The 15,343-nt window shown below is 54.8% G+C and overlaps 1 protein-coding gene across 4 annotated transcripts in view; it reads right to left on the reverse strand.

Moving 5' to 3' along the window:
- The window catches only part of NHSL2 (NHS like 2), a 155,254-nt gene that overhangs the window by 10,946 nt on the left and 128,965 nt on the right, over positions 1 to 15,343 (reverse strand). For 3 of the 4 annotated variants that reach the window (XM_026653381.2, XM_024197096.2, XM_024197086.2), the window contains exons 2-5: positions 13,183 to 13,335; positions 10,773 to 10,909; positions 10,065 to 10,260; positions 1,716 to 1,847 (exon numbers count right to left, since the gene is read on the reverse strand). In XM_026653381.2, coding sequence (XP_026509166.1) covers positions 1,716 to 1,847; positions 10,065 to 10,260; positions 10,773 to 10,909; positions 13,183 to 13,335 — 618 coding nt within the window. The remainder of the gene's footprint in view (positions 1 to 1,715; positions 1,848 to 10,064; positions 10,261 to 10,772; positions 10,910 to 13,182; positions 13,336 to 15,343) is intronic. The other variant, XM_024197104.2, reaches the window with a different exon arrangement.

Raw genomic sequence — 15,343 nt, forward strand, 5'->3', positions numbered from 1 at the left:
TGGAGCCATGTAGCTGCTGCTCCCCCAGGGACTCCTCGCTGCGACCCAGCAAGGGCTGCAGGGCAGGAGCTTCTCCTGCCCTGGACTGGCTGGGGGGGTGGGGGTTTACAGCTGCAGTCAGGTTAGGGGCAGGATCTGGCTGGGCTGAAATCTCACAAGCTGTTCTCACCAGGTTCTGGCCAAATCCAGCTCCAATGCTCTTCTCAATGCATCCCGAGCCGTGGGGTGGGGAAGTCTGATTGCTGTCTCCCCAGGCTCCTGTCTCTGAGATGGTTCCCAATCCCAGCCACAGCTTCCTCCGGGGCCGGGCCTGGCCTGGCCCACACAGAGCCCAATGTGGGTGGGGTGATGGTGTTATCATGAGGGGTGTGGGGAGCAGGACAGGTCCCGAGACCCAAGGAGCCTCCCTTCCCATGGCTTGCAGCATGCCTCCTCTCTCCTGACCTGCTGGGTGACTCCCGCCCTGCGGCCCACAGCACAGCTAGCAGCTCCCTCTGGCCTCTCTGGAAGGTGGTGCCAAGGCCTCTCCCCTCTGAGCTGGAGTACAGGCCAGCCGTTAGTGATCTCCCATCCCAGAGGAACCCTCCCGCCCTGCTAACTGCTGCCCAGCTCAGCCTAGCCAACAGCACCAGCCCTGGTGGTGAGCAGAGCCAGGACTGGGCTGGGCTGCAGCGAAAGGGAATTCTCTGTGCCCAGGCTGCAGGAAACACCCCATGAGGTTCCCTTGGGCTCCCTAGAACCAGCCAGTGCTGCTGGGTGGCTCGCGACATCCTGCTCTGGAGTCATGGAAGAGGCTGGACTCCAGGGCTGTGAGGTGCAACTCTCTGGGGAAGAAGCTGCTTGTGCACCAGAGATCTAGCTGTCATTTTACCTGCGCTCCCTTCCAAGAGCCAGTGTGAACAGAGCCCAAATTATACCTAATCGCTTGTCAAGAGAGCATTTCACAGAGGAGCTGTCAGGAGCGTGAGCCCAGAACAAAAGACTGGCTTCCTGGCAACAGCTCCCCTCACACTCCCAGCAACTGCACTGCCAAATCCAGCAGGGAGCTGGTGCTGCAAACCAAGGGCCATCAGGGCAGCAGACCCTGAACTCTGTCCTCAGCCTGGGCTCCCCAGGGCTCAGATCCGAGAGGAGCTGCACACCCACCTCTTCCGGTGCTCAGCACCCTCCAGCCAGGCCCCTGGTGCTCACCTGGGGCACCCGCACCCAGGGCCCTCAGAACTAGTGGGCACTTCAGAAAACGGTCACACGGCAAGGCCCAAGCGAGGCTAGGAATCCCACCCTGGGCACCTGTTCCAGCCTCCTCCACAATGGACCAGCCAGCCCTGCTCCCCAGCTCAGGGTGTCAGGCTGTAGCTCCTGGGCTGAGGCAGCCAGGGGAATGTAGGGCATGCCCCTGGAAGAGGGGTTCTGGCTGCCTGCCCTCAAAGCTGGAGAAGGCTGATCAGATCTCTGAGCTGCCCAGCCTGGCCTGAGCTCCCTAGGGTGTTAAACCAAGGCTCTGGGTGGAGTCCCAGGCTGCTCCTTCAGCCAGCACATTTCTGGCAGCGGGAGTGGCCCTGCCTGCAAATGAGGGCAGCCTGCATTCGGCTCTGGCTGCACGGCCCCTAGCATGGTCTGGGGACACCTGCCCTTAGGAGCCACGTTCCTGGCGGTCTCTGAGTGCTCTCTAGCCTGGGACAGGGGGAGAGCAGCCGTACAGTTGTTGTTGTCACCTTGGTCTCGCAGCGCGAGGTTAGGGAATCCGATAATGGTCCGTCTCCGCCGCAGCGTGGACTTGGGGTTCACCGCGGTCTCTGTGTTAAACAAGGAGTGCCGCGCACTCGCGTGCCTATCAAAGTGCTGTCCTGTAGCCAAAACAAACACACTGTATGTGGCAGCAAGCAGGGGGCATGGTGAACGCCCAGCCCGGCCCTGGCCCGGCTGCTCAGGCCACGTTCTCCCTGAGTTAACACCCCAACTCACTTGCATAAGCCTGCGTTGCACTGGGGTGAATTTGGCTCTTGGGGTTAATAACAAAGGGCTCTGCCCTTTCCCCTGTGTTGTTCCCGTTCCTACGTGAGCTCGAGGGCTCTCTGCTGGAGCATGCAGGCAGCCGTGGGGCAAGGGCCGGGCAGGGAGGAGGTGCCAGGGTTCATGAGTGGTGTTTGGGGAGGTACCAGGCATGTGGGGGTGGGGGAGGGGAGTCACACTAGGAAACTGCAAGCACCAGCACAGCAACACAGATGGTGAGCCACTGTCCTGGAGCCAGCCAGGCTGCAGGGCAGCACATGTGGCAAGGTGTGGGGACACGCACAGAACAAGGCGTGTGGTCACATATGTACATATTTACATGTGTGTGAGTGTGAGGCAGACACATGCTGCTGGGTACAGCGTTTTGGGCATGTGCTTGGGACGCATGCCTCGGTTATGAGTGACATACTCCAGGGGACTCCTACGGGTCACCCACATACTGTCTGCCCACCCCCACTCTGCTTTCGCCAGGAACTCCAGACAAGCCGCTCTGCAGACCTGTCACTCAGCCAGAGTGTGTTTATGGGCATTATCTGGAGGTGCCCGACTCTCATGGGCCCCACTGATGGCCTCAGGAGAGGAGTATGAAGACCCCGCAGAAAGGCGCTGACGGGGCAGACACCAGGTCACAAGCTGCAGGGCTAGAAACCAAGGCCTTGTCCCACTGGAAAGGGCACTGCTGGCTCCCTACGGCATAGAGCTCAGGTGTGTGTTGGCGAGCGGCCCTCACACCCATTGCTGGTTCGGAGCGCTGGACTTTGGGGCAGGCGCCCTCACCCCATCTCCCCAGGGATCACACCGCACCTCCTGGTGGCAGGCCAATGTCCATTTTATAATTGCCTGCTGGACAAAGGGGGAAGGCGGTCAGGCCAGCCCCTGCTCTTTGCTCTGGGAGCCAGCCCTGGTGGCCTAGGGCAGGCCGCACTGGGCGGGGGAGGGTCACTCTTGGCCGTGGTCAGGCAGTGTTGCCTGAGGGGGCTGTGGCTGCCAAGGGCCAGCAATGGCAGCGCCAGAGAAGTAGGTCACCCCTGGTGTGCAGCCGCGTCCCATCCCCCCTGCCTGCCCGTGGCTGTCCAGGAGGCTGAGGGCTCGATGCCAGGATCAGGTTGGCGCTCAGGGAGAGGGGCTGGTCAGCAGTGAGACGCAGGCCTTTGGAGAGAGATGGCGTGATGGATGGGTGAATGACTCCTGTGGGGCCTCACACATGCTGCTGGGCAAGCCAGCCAGGGGGAACACGGAGACAACGGAGATGTGCTGATGGAGACACGATGTATCAGAAGCCACCGAGACCCATCCCCACCCTGCCTGGAGACCCTGGTGCTGGGCAGGAGGGCTCAGGGGCAGTCCAGTGACAAAGGGCCAGAGACACGCTCGGCAGGTTCTCCCCACAAGAGGGGCTCTGGCCACACAGCTCATCGCCCCCTGGGCCGGGCTGAGGGCCTGGCTCCAGGAGTCTGATGGGGTGTGAAGGGAGGAGTCAAGGGGCCGAGCAGGCTCCTCTGGGGCTCCATACAGGTCTCGTGTGGCTCCAGCCCTGATCTCCAACAGGGCCTTATGGCAGCCTGGACACTGCTAGGGAGGGGCAGGCGCCTCACCAGGCCAGCAGGAGGGTGCAGGGTGTCACGTTATTGATTTGAAGTGGGACCATATAGAACATGGTTGCAACCAAAGTCCTGTAGTGGCACCAAATCTTGCATAAAGGGGGGTCAAATGAGGTGTCTAAGACAAGGTTATGGTTTGCTGGTTATGATTATGCTGTCTATATGTGTGTATCAATTTTGTAGTTGAAGTTATGAATTGGCACTCTCAGTTGGGTCCTGCCAGAACCGCATCGTTACAGTGGCGTAGTCGTGCTTGGATCCACAGAGCCAGGTCAATTTAGCTTTGGGTCAGAATCCCACGCTATCCAAATTTGAATTTTGGTATTGAGAGCTTTGTTGGTTAAAGATCAGTGACCATGAGCCAGAAAGCATCAGCAAAAGCAATGAAACTGCAAGCCCTAATGGACAGCCTGCAATTTAAACATGAACAAAAACTGGCAGAAATTCGAATGGAAGAGAAACAAGCCTTGGCCCAGCTGGAGAAAGAAGCTGATGAGAGAAAAAAAGAGGCTGATAAAAGAAAGAAGGAGGCTGACGAGAGAAAGAAAGAAGTTGCTAAAAGAGAAGAAAAAGCACTTAAGGAGCTTCTGGCTGCTGAGGAGAAAGCTCAACAGATGCAACAGGAGACAGCTAGACTCCAGCTCCAAGTCAAAAAAGCAATGGAAGAACAGCAGAAACCGTATCCTCTTGAAAATCCAGTTTATAACTATGTTGATATGTGGTATTACTCTGGGCAGTTTTCTGTGTTTAACCAGTTTTGCTATGGCCATGGAGAGGGGGATTCTAACCTGGTGGGTAATAGCTGTTTGTCTGTGCAAGAAAGCAGTGTGTCTGTGAATGGAGTTTCTGAATGTCTCAGAAATGAATCTGGAATTAGATCAAGCACAGAAAGAAATAATTGGTCAGGAAAATGTTTCTCAGGAGCAGATTAAAGTAAATGGTCAGGTGGAAGCCCTAACTGAGGAAGGAAAGAGTAGATTTTTGATGGGTGAAATATTGGGGGCTAGTACAGCTTGTAAAAGTGAACCTGAAAAAGGTAACTGTGATTTGCTAAAAGTAGCTCAGTGTAGTGAAAAGAGCAGCAGTTTATCTGTTAGGAGTAGCTGTGTGTCTGGTAAGGAAGAAGGTGTCTCCAGCTCTTCTTTGTCTGTGGAGCACACAGCCTGTGATGGTTGAAAATAGTGCAGTTGTCTCAGAGTTGGTTCTGGATTCAACTAAAGCCCAGGAAGGGAATGGTCCTAAGTTTGTGTCTGCTGGGGAGAATGGCACTGTAACTAGCTTGCATCCAGTTAGTGTCTTAGCAAAATCCCAGAGACCAGACAATTCTGGTGCTTGTATTTTATCTGTTGCTAATTTGTGGTTGGAAAAGGGTGTAGCAACTCTGTCTAATCAGGGTAATATCCTAGCCAGGATACAAGGAGAGCAGAAAGATTATTTAATTGTGTTACCTACTGATGGTGTGGAAACTTGTAGCAAGAAGGAAAAAATTCCTAAACTTGTGTGTGGCAAAGGGAAGGAGAATGCTTCTAACCTTTCATCTAGTGAGTCTATGGGTTTGCCTGAAAGGGGATTGTGTAGAAATCCACCTGATGGGCCAAAGGTGATCCTGAATGTAAGTAAGACCCAGAAAAAGTCTGTTGCTGCTCAGGAAAGTGTTCCTTTAGAGCAAGCCCTAGGTGAAGAGGGTAAGGGCAAAATTTCTGTGAAGGCTGAACTGTTGCTTAGAAAAGCTCCTGGGGAAAGGAACCCTCATGGTAATCTGTGCAAGCAGTTTACTGCAACTGAAGGGTGTGAAAGTGATTTAATCAAGAAAGTTTCAGTTCCTAACAGCCAGAAATTTTCTGTTGTGAATGGATCCACTGACATTCCTTTTGAAAGATCCAGCGTGGGTAGCTTTGAAAAGGTCTCAGATGGAGTAAAAGCTATTAAGAAAGTTAAACAGTCCTATAACCAAGTGGCTGTGTTTGGCCAGCTGTCAGGGAGACAAGGTTGTTGAGAGAGGAATGTCTCCATGCTGATTCTGTAAGTGAACAGACTGTGTCTCTGGTTCAAAGGGAAAACTGGGTAGCTGAGTCTGCAGAGCAGAACAGCTGTGTAGTTAATCTCTTGAGAATGCAGGGGATGGTAAGTTAGGGTTACCATACGTCCGGATTTCCCCGGACATGTTCGGCTTTTTGGCAATTCCCCCCGGACGGGGATTTGAGTACCAAAAAGCCGGACATGTCCGGGGAAATAGGGAGGCAGCATAAGCCAGGGTCTGCCAGGCCCCAGCACGACCCGCAGGGTCCGCAGCGCAGCCCAGCCGCCCGGCTACATTGTAGCGAGCTCGGGTGGGGGAAGGGGGCCACAGCCGCAGAAGGCAGCGAAGGGGCCGCTGCTGCCCCCGGAGGCCGGGCGGACTGCGTGCCCCAGCCGAGCCCGCAGGACCACGGGAAGGCCGGGCCCAGCCAGCGGCTCGGGCTTCCCTCACGGGTGGGGACTCCCTGGCCACTGGGGGACCCTTCCTGCGGCCCCGTCACCCCGCACGGCAGGAAGGAGGCCGCGGGGCGGGGAGTGCGGCGTGTGCCGGGGCTGCAGGGACCCGTGCTGCCCCGGTCGCCGCTGAGCGTCTGAAGCCCCCACCAGGCAGAGGCTGCCGGGTGAGCAGGGCAGGCGGGGGCATAGAGGCTGCAGGGGCAGGGGGGCGCAGGGGCAGGGGGGCGCAGGGGCAGGGCAGACGGGGGGCGCAGAGGCTGCAGGGCGAGTGGGGGCAGGGGCTGCAGGGCGAGTGGGGAGCAGGGGGCACAGAGGCTGCAGGGGCGGGGGGGTGCAGGGGCTGCAGGGCAAGTGGGGAGCAGAGAAGCACTTAGCAACCCCCAACCAAGATCAGAGCGGGAGGGAGGAGGGGGAATGCGGGGTGCTCAGAGGAGGGGGCAGAGTTGGGGCAGGGACTTTGGGGAAGGGGTTGGAATGGGGCCGGGGAAGGGGTGGGGGTGGGGCCGGGGCAGGGACGGGGCGGAGTTGGGGCGGGGCCGAGGGCGGGACCGGGGCCCCGTGGAGTGTCCTCTTTTTTTAAATGTTTGAATATGGTAACCCTAGGTAAGTGTACTCTGATCTCTAGACACTTTGGATATGACTTGTGGTCTCTCAGTGAACTTAACATCTAACCCCTTGGAAGCAAAGGTTGCTAAGGGAAGTCACAGGGTAACCTAGGGTTACCATTCGTCCGGATTCCCCCGGACATGTCCGGCCTTTTGAGCTAAAAATAGCGTCCGGGGGGAATTTGTAAATGTCCCGACTTCCCCCCCATGCAGAGCGCGTGCGGCTAACAGAGCAGCCGGCCGGATGGTGCCACTTACATGGGGCTCCGACAGCCAGAGAGAGCCCCTCCTCCTCTCCCCTGCAGCAGAGATCACTCCCTCCCTCCCTCCCTCCCTGCATTCGAAGATCGCCTCCGGCAGTCTGGAGCTCCTCCCCCGCTCCCCAGAGTGCCGGGACGAACGGCTCAGGCCATTCGTTCCTGATCAAGCTCACAGAGACATTAGGCAAAGGCCAACAACAAGGAGCCCAGGGGGTCGGAGAAGGGGCAGGGAGGTTCTGGAGGGGGCAGTCAAGAGACGGGGGGGGTCGGGAGTTCGGGGGGGGGCTTTCTGGGGGTGGGGGTGTGAATAAGATTTTGGGCAGTCAGGGTACAGGTAGGGTGCTGGGGGGAATTTGGGGGGGGTCTTAGGAGGGGGCAGTTAGGGGACAAGGAACAGAGAGGCTTAGGTAGGGGGTGGGGTTCTGGAGGGCAGTTAGGAGCAGGGGTCCCAGGAGGGGGCAGTCAGGGGACAAGGAGCGGGGGGGGGGTGTTTGGGAGTTCTGGGGGGGGGCTGTCAGGTGGCAGGGGTGGGGAGAGGGATCGGAGCAGTCAGGGGACAGGGAGCAGAGGGGTTTAGATGGGTCGGGAGTTCTGGGGGGGGCTGTCAGGGGGTGGAGAGTGGTTGGATGGGGCGTGGGAGTCCCAGGGGTCTGTCTGGGGGTGGGGGTGTGGATAAGGGTTGGGGCAGTCAGGGTACAGGTAGGGGATAGGGTCCTAGGGGGCCAGTTAGGATGGGGGCAGGGGTCCCAGGAGGGGGCAGTCAGGGGACAAGAGGCAGGGAGGCTTAGGTAGGGGGTTCTGAGGGGGGGAAGTGGGAGGGGCAGGGGCGGGGCTAGGGCAGGATGGGGCAGGGCTAGGGCGGGGCTCCTCCCGTCCTCTTTTTTGCTTGCTGAAATATGGTAACCCTAGGTAACCCTAAAAGGCCCAAACCCCAATGGTATTGAGCCAAAGGTGTGGTATGACAAACATGATTGTAAATGGACACTTGCAATGAATTTGTTGTTATTGCTAATGGTAATTTTTGTAACTAATGTGTTGCTATTACCAAAAACTTAAAAATATACAATGTGCCTAATCTTTTGGAAAATCCCTTGAACATGTTAAAAGGAGTACATGAAAACACACTTTATGTTAAAAGGCCTTGTTATACTGATGTTTCACAGTTAATGCCTGTAAACAGTATTGGAACTTTTCACAGGGGAAAAGACATTCCAGACCTAATGTGCTGTTTGAAAAGGGAAACTGAGGCACACTACCATAGTGCTTTCATGGCTAAATGCCAAAATTCCTATGCTATAAACAACGTTAATATCTACATTGATTTGATGTTAATTGGGTTCCAAACATTTGCCAGAGCTTGTATGGATAAAGTAGCTGTTTTCTTTAGCTCTTGGCAAGATCACATAAGACATACAGGAACCATGCTGCAAGAGCAGATCCAATCCACTATTGTTCTAACTAAGTTTTACCTTGAGTTTGTAAAGAAATTCAATCATGTTATTGAACATGACTTTGATGAACCATTTCTGTTATACACTGGTGCGGCTTCTAACCCAATACTAGCTGTAGTGAGACAGACCCAAGGATGGGGAGCTCTTGGGATGCAGTCAGTGATGTTTGTGTCATCCCTTCCTGCATCCATTTTGCGTTGGGGGTGTCACGTTATTGATTTGAAGTGGGACCATATAGAACATGGTGGCAACCAAAGTCCTGTAGTGGCATCAAATCTTGCATAAAGGGGGGTCAAATGAGGTGTCTAAGACAAGGTAATGGTTTGCTGGTTATAGACTCATAGACTCATAGACTTTAAGGTCAGAAGGGACCATTATGGTCATCTAGTCTGACCTCCCGCATGATGCAGGCCACAAAAGCTGACCCACCCACTTTCCCTTAACTCAGCTGTTGAAGTCTCCAGATCGTGATTTAAAGACTTCAAGTCGCAGAGAATCCTCCAGCTTGCGACCCCTGCCCTATGCTGCGGAGGAAGGCGAAAAACCTCCAGGGCCTCTGCCAATCTACCCTGGAGGAAAATTCCTTCCCGACCCCAAATATGGCGATCAGTAGAACCCCGAGCATACAGGCAAGATTCTCCAGCCGGACCCACATTTTACCAGCGATGGCACGTTATTGCCTAATTGGCTAAAATCACGTTATCCCATCAAACCATTCCCTCCATAAACTTATCTAGCCTAATCTTGAAGCCAGAGAGGTCTTGGTTATGATTATGCTGTCTATATGTGTGTATCAATTTTGTAGTTGAAGTTATGAATTGGCACTCTCAGTTGGGTCCCCCCAGAACCGCATCGTTACACAGGGGTATGTGCCCTCCCAGCCAGCTGTGGAGCAGGGTGCTCATGCAGTGCCTGGGGAGGGAGGGCATGGGCGGGGGGCAGCTAGTTTCCTCCAGAACCCAGGTAGTTTGGTGCTGCTGAAGGCCCCATGCTGAGCAGAGCTGCTGCCCGCAGCCAGTGCCCTGCAGCCTCCCGTTCCTGCCGAACACATGAGTTCCCCTGCACAGATGGATGGGTCCCAACCACTGGGAGAACCAAGGTGACAACAGAACACACCGACCGGTTAGCTCGGAGACACTCGTTAGATGATGCAGATGAGACTGGATTAACTTAATGACGTGGCTAACAGCTCAAAAATAAAGGGTGATGTTACGGGTGGTAAAATACATGGGCAAAAACAAAGCACAGAAATGCTGCCCTGCAAACTGCCCCCTGAGCGCTCCCCTCGGCCTGGCTACTGAGTGTGATCCCGGCCTCTTTATAACCCACAGCACATGTGGGCCAATAGCATCCCTGCAGGCCAGCCCCACCTCCCTGCGCCTGGCCCCACCTCCCCACATCGCTGCAGGTCTCCCTGTGCCTGGCCCCACCTCCTCATATTGCTGCATTTCAGTTTTACAGGACCTATGCACTTTCCCTGGCGGTGGCATCACAGCGCCTGGGGCTCAGAGCCAGCGGCACTTGCTGTGCCCAAAGCCGCCCCACGCAGGCCACAGAACCCCAGCGCCGCTGCTGGGAGCTGACTGGAAAGATTTAACTCCTTGCCCCCCGTGCTTCTGCACACACTCCCCAGGGGGCCTGGAAGGGGCACAGCCCTACCAGAGACATTGATGGGGACAATGTTGGCTTGGATGGAGCAGGATTGGTGCCACCTCTTCTCCTCCACGGTGGGCAAAGGGAAGGCTCGGGTCCAGGCTGGCTGCTTGTCTGGGGTGGTGGGCAGGCTCAGGAACGGCTCTGGGGGCCTCACACCCAGTGTGGTGGCCTCGTCCTCATTCACTCGCCGGGCTGCGGGCTGCCAGGGAACAAAGGAAATGGATTGAGACACCAGTGTCCTGGTGGGGCGATAATAAGTGTGGGGAAGGGAGGGATTGTGGGAGTGTGGGGGAAGAAGGGGGGCATGTGGGGAGCAGGAGGTGACTGTGTGTGTGGGGAGGAATCTAGTGCTCAGAACAAGGGACTGAGTGATGGTTTGAGTCAAAAACCTTGTAGGTAGGATTATCCCCTTCCCTCCTGCACCACTCCCGACCCGTAGTCCCTGGCGAGCCCAGCACAGGGCCAGCTCTGCGATGCCCCTCACTCCCAACCCACAGCCCCCCGCTACCCCAGCCAGTCGCTCTCCCCTACCATCAGCTCTGCTGATGCCTCTCACTCCCGACTCACAGCCCCCCCCCACCTACTGCTCTGCAGTAACCTCTCTGGGTGACATCAGGCAGAGTTGATACCCTCTATCCCTGAGCCCATGACCGTAGGAAGGCTGCTGAGACACAGCGCCTTGGGGTTGCCTCTGTACAGAGATGGACTCACCATAAACACGAACTCCAGGCGCTTGGCGGGCAGGGGCCTGGGAGAGGGCTCAGGGGGCGTGTCCAGGGGCAGGTGGCTGGCATAGCGGAAGGTCTGACCAGTGATCCTAGCCTCTGTGTACTGCTCCTCATACTCCTCTGAAATACAAGCAGCCAGGGCATTTCCATAGCTGGTGGATTGGGATGCGCTGTGCCCTCCCCACCCCAGTGCTGAGCCAAAGGCTAGTGGGACATGCACTGGGCATATGCCAAATATGCACTCTCTGGGCCCCTCTCACAGCAATGGGGCCCTGCTCTCTGCCCCCCCTTGCACATGGAGAGAAGAGCCCAGAGGAGCTCCCAGCTGCTTCCGAGTGCTCCACAAAGTGCTGCCCAGCCTGGCTAGCTGGCAGCCCTGCTGCGGGCAAACCTCTGCTTGCTGCCTCTGCGGGACACCTCATCCTCCCTTCCCCCGGCCTGTATTTGTGTCACTGCTGGGGCTGTGTGGGGTAGGGCCCGGCCTAGTGCTGCCTGGCTGCCCTGAGCACTGGACAGGTGCCTGCAGCGATGCACATGGGAGCCACTGCTCCAGGTGCTCCCAGGTCTCTCTGGGGGCAGCAGCAGCTCCCGAGGATCACTGGGCACAGCAGCCTTGTGCTGGCCTCGTGCAGCTGCATGGGGGGAGTGCCAGCGCCTGGACATGGCTTCTGGCCTCTGGGCACCGGCCCCATGTGGGTATTCTTCCTCCTCGGCTAGTAAGCTACGTGCTTTAGCAGGCAGAGGAACCAGACAACTGCCCTGACTGGAGGAAGCAGCTCTCGCTGGGACCCACATGTCTTTAGAATCATAGAATATCAGGGTTGGAAGGGACCTCAGGAGGTCATCTAGTCCAACCCCCTTCTCAAAGCAGGACCAATCCCCAACTAAATCATCCCAGCCAGGGCTTTGTCAAGCCTGACCCTTAAAAACCTCTAAGGAAGGAGATTCCACCACCTCCCTAGGTAACCCATTCCAGTGCTTCACCACCCTCCTAGTGAAAAAGTTTTTCCTAATATCCAACCTAAACCTCCCCCACTGGAGCTGCCCAGCCTGGCTAGGAGACCATTACTCCTTGTTCTGTCATCTGCTACCACTGAGAACAGTCTAGATCCATCCTCTTTGGAACCCCCTTTCAGGTAGTTGAAAGCAGCTATCAACGCCCCCCCTCATTCTTCTCTTCTGCAGACTAAACAATCCCAGTTCCCTCAGCCTCTCCTCACATGTCATGTGCTCTAGCCCCCTAATCATTTTTGTTGCCCTCCGCTGGACTCTTTTCAATTATTCCAGTAGTGTGGGGCCCAAAACTGGACACAGTACTCCAGATGAGGCCTCATCAATGTCAAATAGAGGGGAATGATCACGTCCCTCCATCTGCTCGCAATGCTCCTACTTATACAGTCCAAAATGCCATTAGCTTTCTTGGCAACAAGGGCACACTGTTGACTCATATCCAGCTTCTCGTCCACCATAACCCCTAGGTCCTTTTCTGCAGAACTGCTGCCTAGCCACTCGGTCCCTAGTCTGTAGCAGTGCATGGGATTCTTCCGTCCTAAGAGCAGGACTCTGCACTTGTCCTTGTTGAATCTCATCAGATTTCTTTTGATCCAATCCTCTAATTTGCCTAGGTCCCTCTGTATCCTATCCCTACCCTCCAGAGTATCTACCACTCCTCCCAGTTTAGTGTCACATCTGCAAACTTGCTGAGGGTGCAATCCACACCATCCTCCAGATCATTAATGAAGATATTGAACAAAACAGGCCACAGGACTGACCCTTGGGGCACTCCACTTGATACCGGCTGCCAACTAGACATGGAGCCATTGATCACTACCTGTTGAGCCCGACGATCTTGCCAGCTTTCTATCCACCTTATAGTCCATTCATTCAATCCATATTTTAACAGACCCACATGGCCCCACACCCTGCATGAGGGTGTGTGTGTGAGGGGGAGGATAAGAGAAGGGAGCAGCTGACGCCAATCTCACAAGGGGACAGGGGGAAGAGAGCACTACGCCCCCTCCAGTCAGCAATGGGTCAATCTGTTCCCTGCTCCCCCCTCCACCCCTGTGTGCAATGGGTCAATCTGCTTCCTGTCCCCCTCCCCATGGGTCACTCTGCTCCCTGCTCTCCTCTCAGCAATGGGTCAGTCTGCTTACTGCTCCCCCCCCCCCATGCGATGGGTCAATCTGCTCCCTCCTCCCCATGGATCATTCTGCTCCCTGCTCTCCCCTCCCCTCCTGGCAGCAATGGGACAGTCTGCTCTCTGCTGCCCCATGTACCAGGAGCTGTGGAAACAGCCTACCCCCCTCCCCATCCCATGGGTGTGTCATGCCCTGAGAGCGAGGCGGGCAGCGTTCCTGCTGCGGCCCAGCCCTCCCCTCAGCGCGGGGTACCTTGCAGCAAGCTCTGGAGATTGAACTGGGCCTCCTGGTGCAGCTCCTCCACGCAGGGCGACCTGCCCGCGGCCAGGAACACGTTCACGGGTTGTTGCCATGGCAATTTGGAGTGGGGCGTTTTCTTGCTCTCCAGGTCCAGGTTAGAGGTGGCTGCAGAGAGGAGAGGAGGGGTGAGATATGGGCTGCAGCTCCCCAAACCCTCTCATCCCTCCCCAGCCAAGGGTGAGCTGCAAGCCCGAAGCCCCAACGTGCACACTCGGGACACAGCCCTTCATCAAGGGCAAGTTAAGCCTGGCAGTGGTGTTATCCCCATGCTTGGAGAGGGAAACTGAGGCAGCGAGGGGTTGGGACCTGCCCACGGTCACATGATGAATGGATAATTCAGCTGGGAACAAAACCCCGGTGCCCTGAGTCACGGACCTTGGCTCCAGCCCACACCCCCTCCCTCCCTGTGCACCAACAAGCCTCTAACCCAGCACCTGAAGCAGCAGCATGGCCTGACACTGGGCACCAGACTATGAGCCAGGAGAGCTGGGTTCTGTTCCCAGCTCTGTTACCGCTCACTGGGTGCCTCAGTTTCCCCTCTGTAGCATGGGAATTCTGGGCTGTCCTGGCTTTGCAAGGCACTTGGGGCTCTAGGGATGGACAGTGCCAGCTGTTATTCTTCAGCCCCCTCCCAGAGTGCAGGGTCGGGCCTCATGTCAACAGAAAAGAACTGCACAGGATTTGAGGCAGTCACACCAGCCAGGCACTGGCTGTAAAAAACAACGCAAGTACGGACTCTCGCTAGCAAACAAACAGCCTCCCCCCGACACCCCAGTTTGACCCTACACCACAATGGTATCGGAGCTTGCTTTGGGGTTTCCTGCCTGCTTTTCACCCTGACGCCACTAGATGGCACTAAATAGCAGCAGACCAAACTGCAGCCACAATCTGTCCACCGCGGAGAGGACAGCTACACAGCCCCTGAAATTCAACCACCACACAGTGAACAAATCAGCAGACAAAGGGGTGCCATCACAGTCCACAACCACGATGACTACGGCAACAAGGCCAACCAACAACTCTCCGACACTGCCTTCTATAAAGAACTCAGAGACCCCACGCCACAGTCCACCCAGGAATTTAAGGGATATAATCGAATCCTTCCCCAAACAACTCCAAGAGAAACTCGACAACCTCATCCCCAGAGACCTTCTATAGACAAAGGACCCCAGGCAGACCCATCATATCTGGCCATGGAACCCTTGCTGAAGGGATATGGGGACTCAGAACCATCCTCGGACCACTCACCACACAAAGGGCTGGCTTCCTCCAGGACTAGGGTGGATAAAAATCAATGATTTTTTTTATTTAAATCGGATTTTTTTGATAAAATGCTTTTTGAGGAAAAAACCTTAAGATACATTATAGCTCAAAGATATCTCATCATGGAATAGGGATTATAAATTCTAATTCTCTAGTATGAGACAATATATTCATGTAACATTTAAGAAAAGTTTTGTAAATGAGTTCCAATAGTTCATGGATTAGGGACCCAATCTTATGGGGTTCCACAGGCTTCTGTATAGATTATTTAGGTTAATCTTTCTATCTACCCAATGGGACTCAGTGCTCAGTCTAGAAGATACCATCAGAGATGCTTAGTTTTGCAGTTATCAAACTGTGGATTTGTGTCTCCAGAGGTAACATGCTTGTTAATAGCAAAAATGTATTTAAATAAATAAATAATATATAGAGGTGAGAAATAACACTGGTCTACAATTTTTGAGAAGTCGTCTGCTTCAGAGATAAAATGTGCTATTTATTATGTATTTTGATGTGCCGAATTCAAATATGACAATTAAAACAACTGATTGGCTACTATTTCTAAGATATTTAAGTTTTTACATTTTATGTCTATGTATATTGTGTAGATAGTAGAGTTTTAATCATAAATTGTAAACCTAGGTCTTTTTATGTGTTTGTGTGGGGGGGGGGGGGTGTTGCTTTACATGATAATATTTCACTTGTCCTGTTTATGTGACACTTTAAAAATCAGCAAAAGGGTTATATAAATAAAATTTATTATTAAACAAAAGGCAAAAAACTATTCTGTACATAGTTTAGTACTATTCAGTGTCTACTCGGCGCTTCTTGGCTTGTCTCTTGTATTCAT

Source organism: Terrapene carolina, unplaced genomic scaffold, assembly GCF_002925995.2.
Source record: "Terrapene carolina triunguis isolate 2854851 unplaced genomic scaffold, T_m_triunguis-2.0 Scaffold137, whole genome shotgun sequence".
Taxonomy (NCBI): Eukaryota; Metazoa; Chordata; order Testudines; family Emydidae; genus Terrapene; species Terrapene triunguis.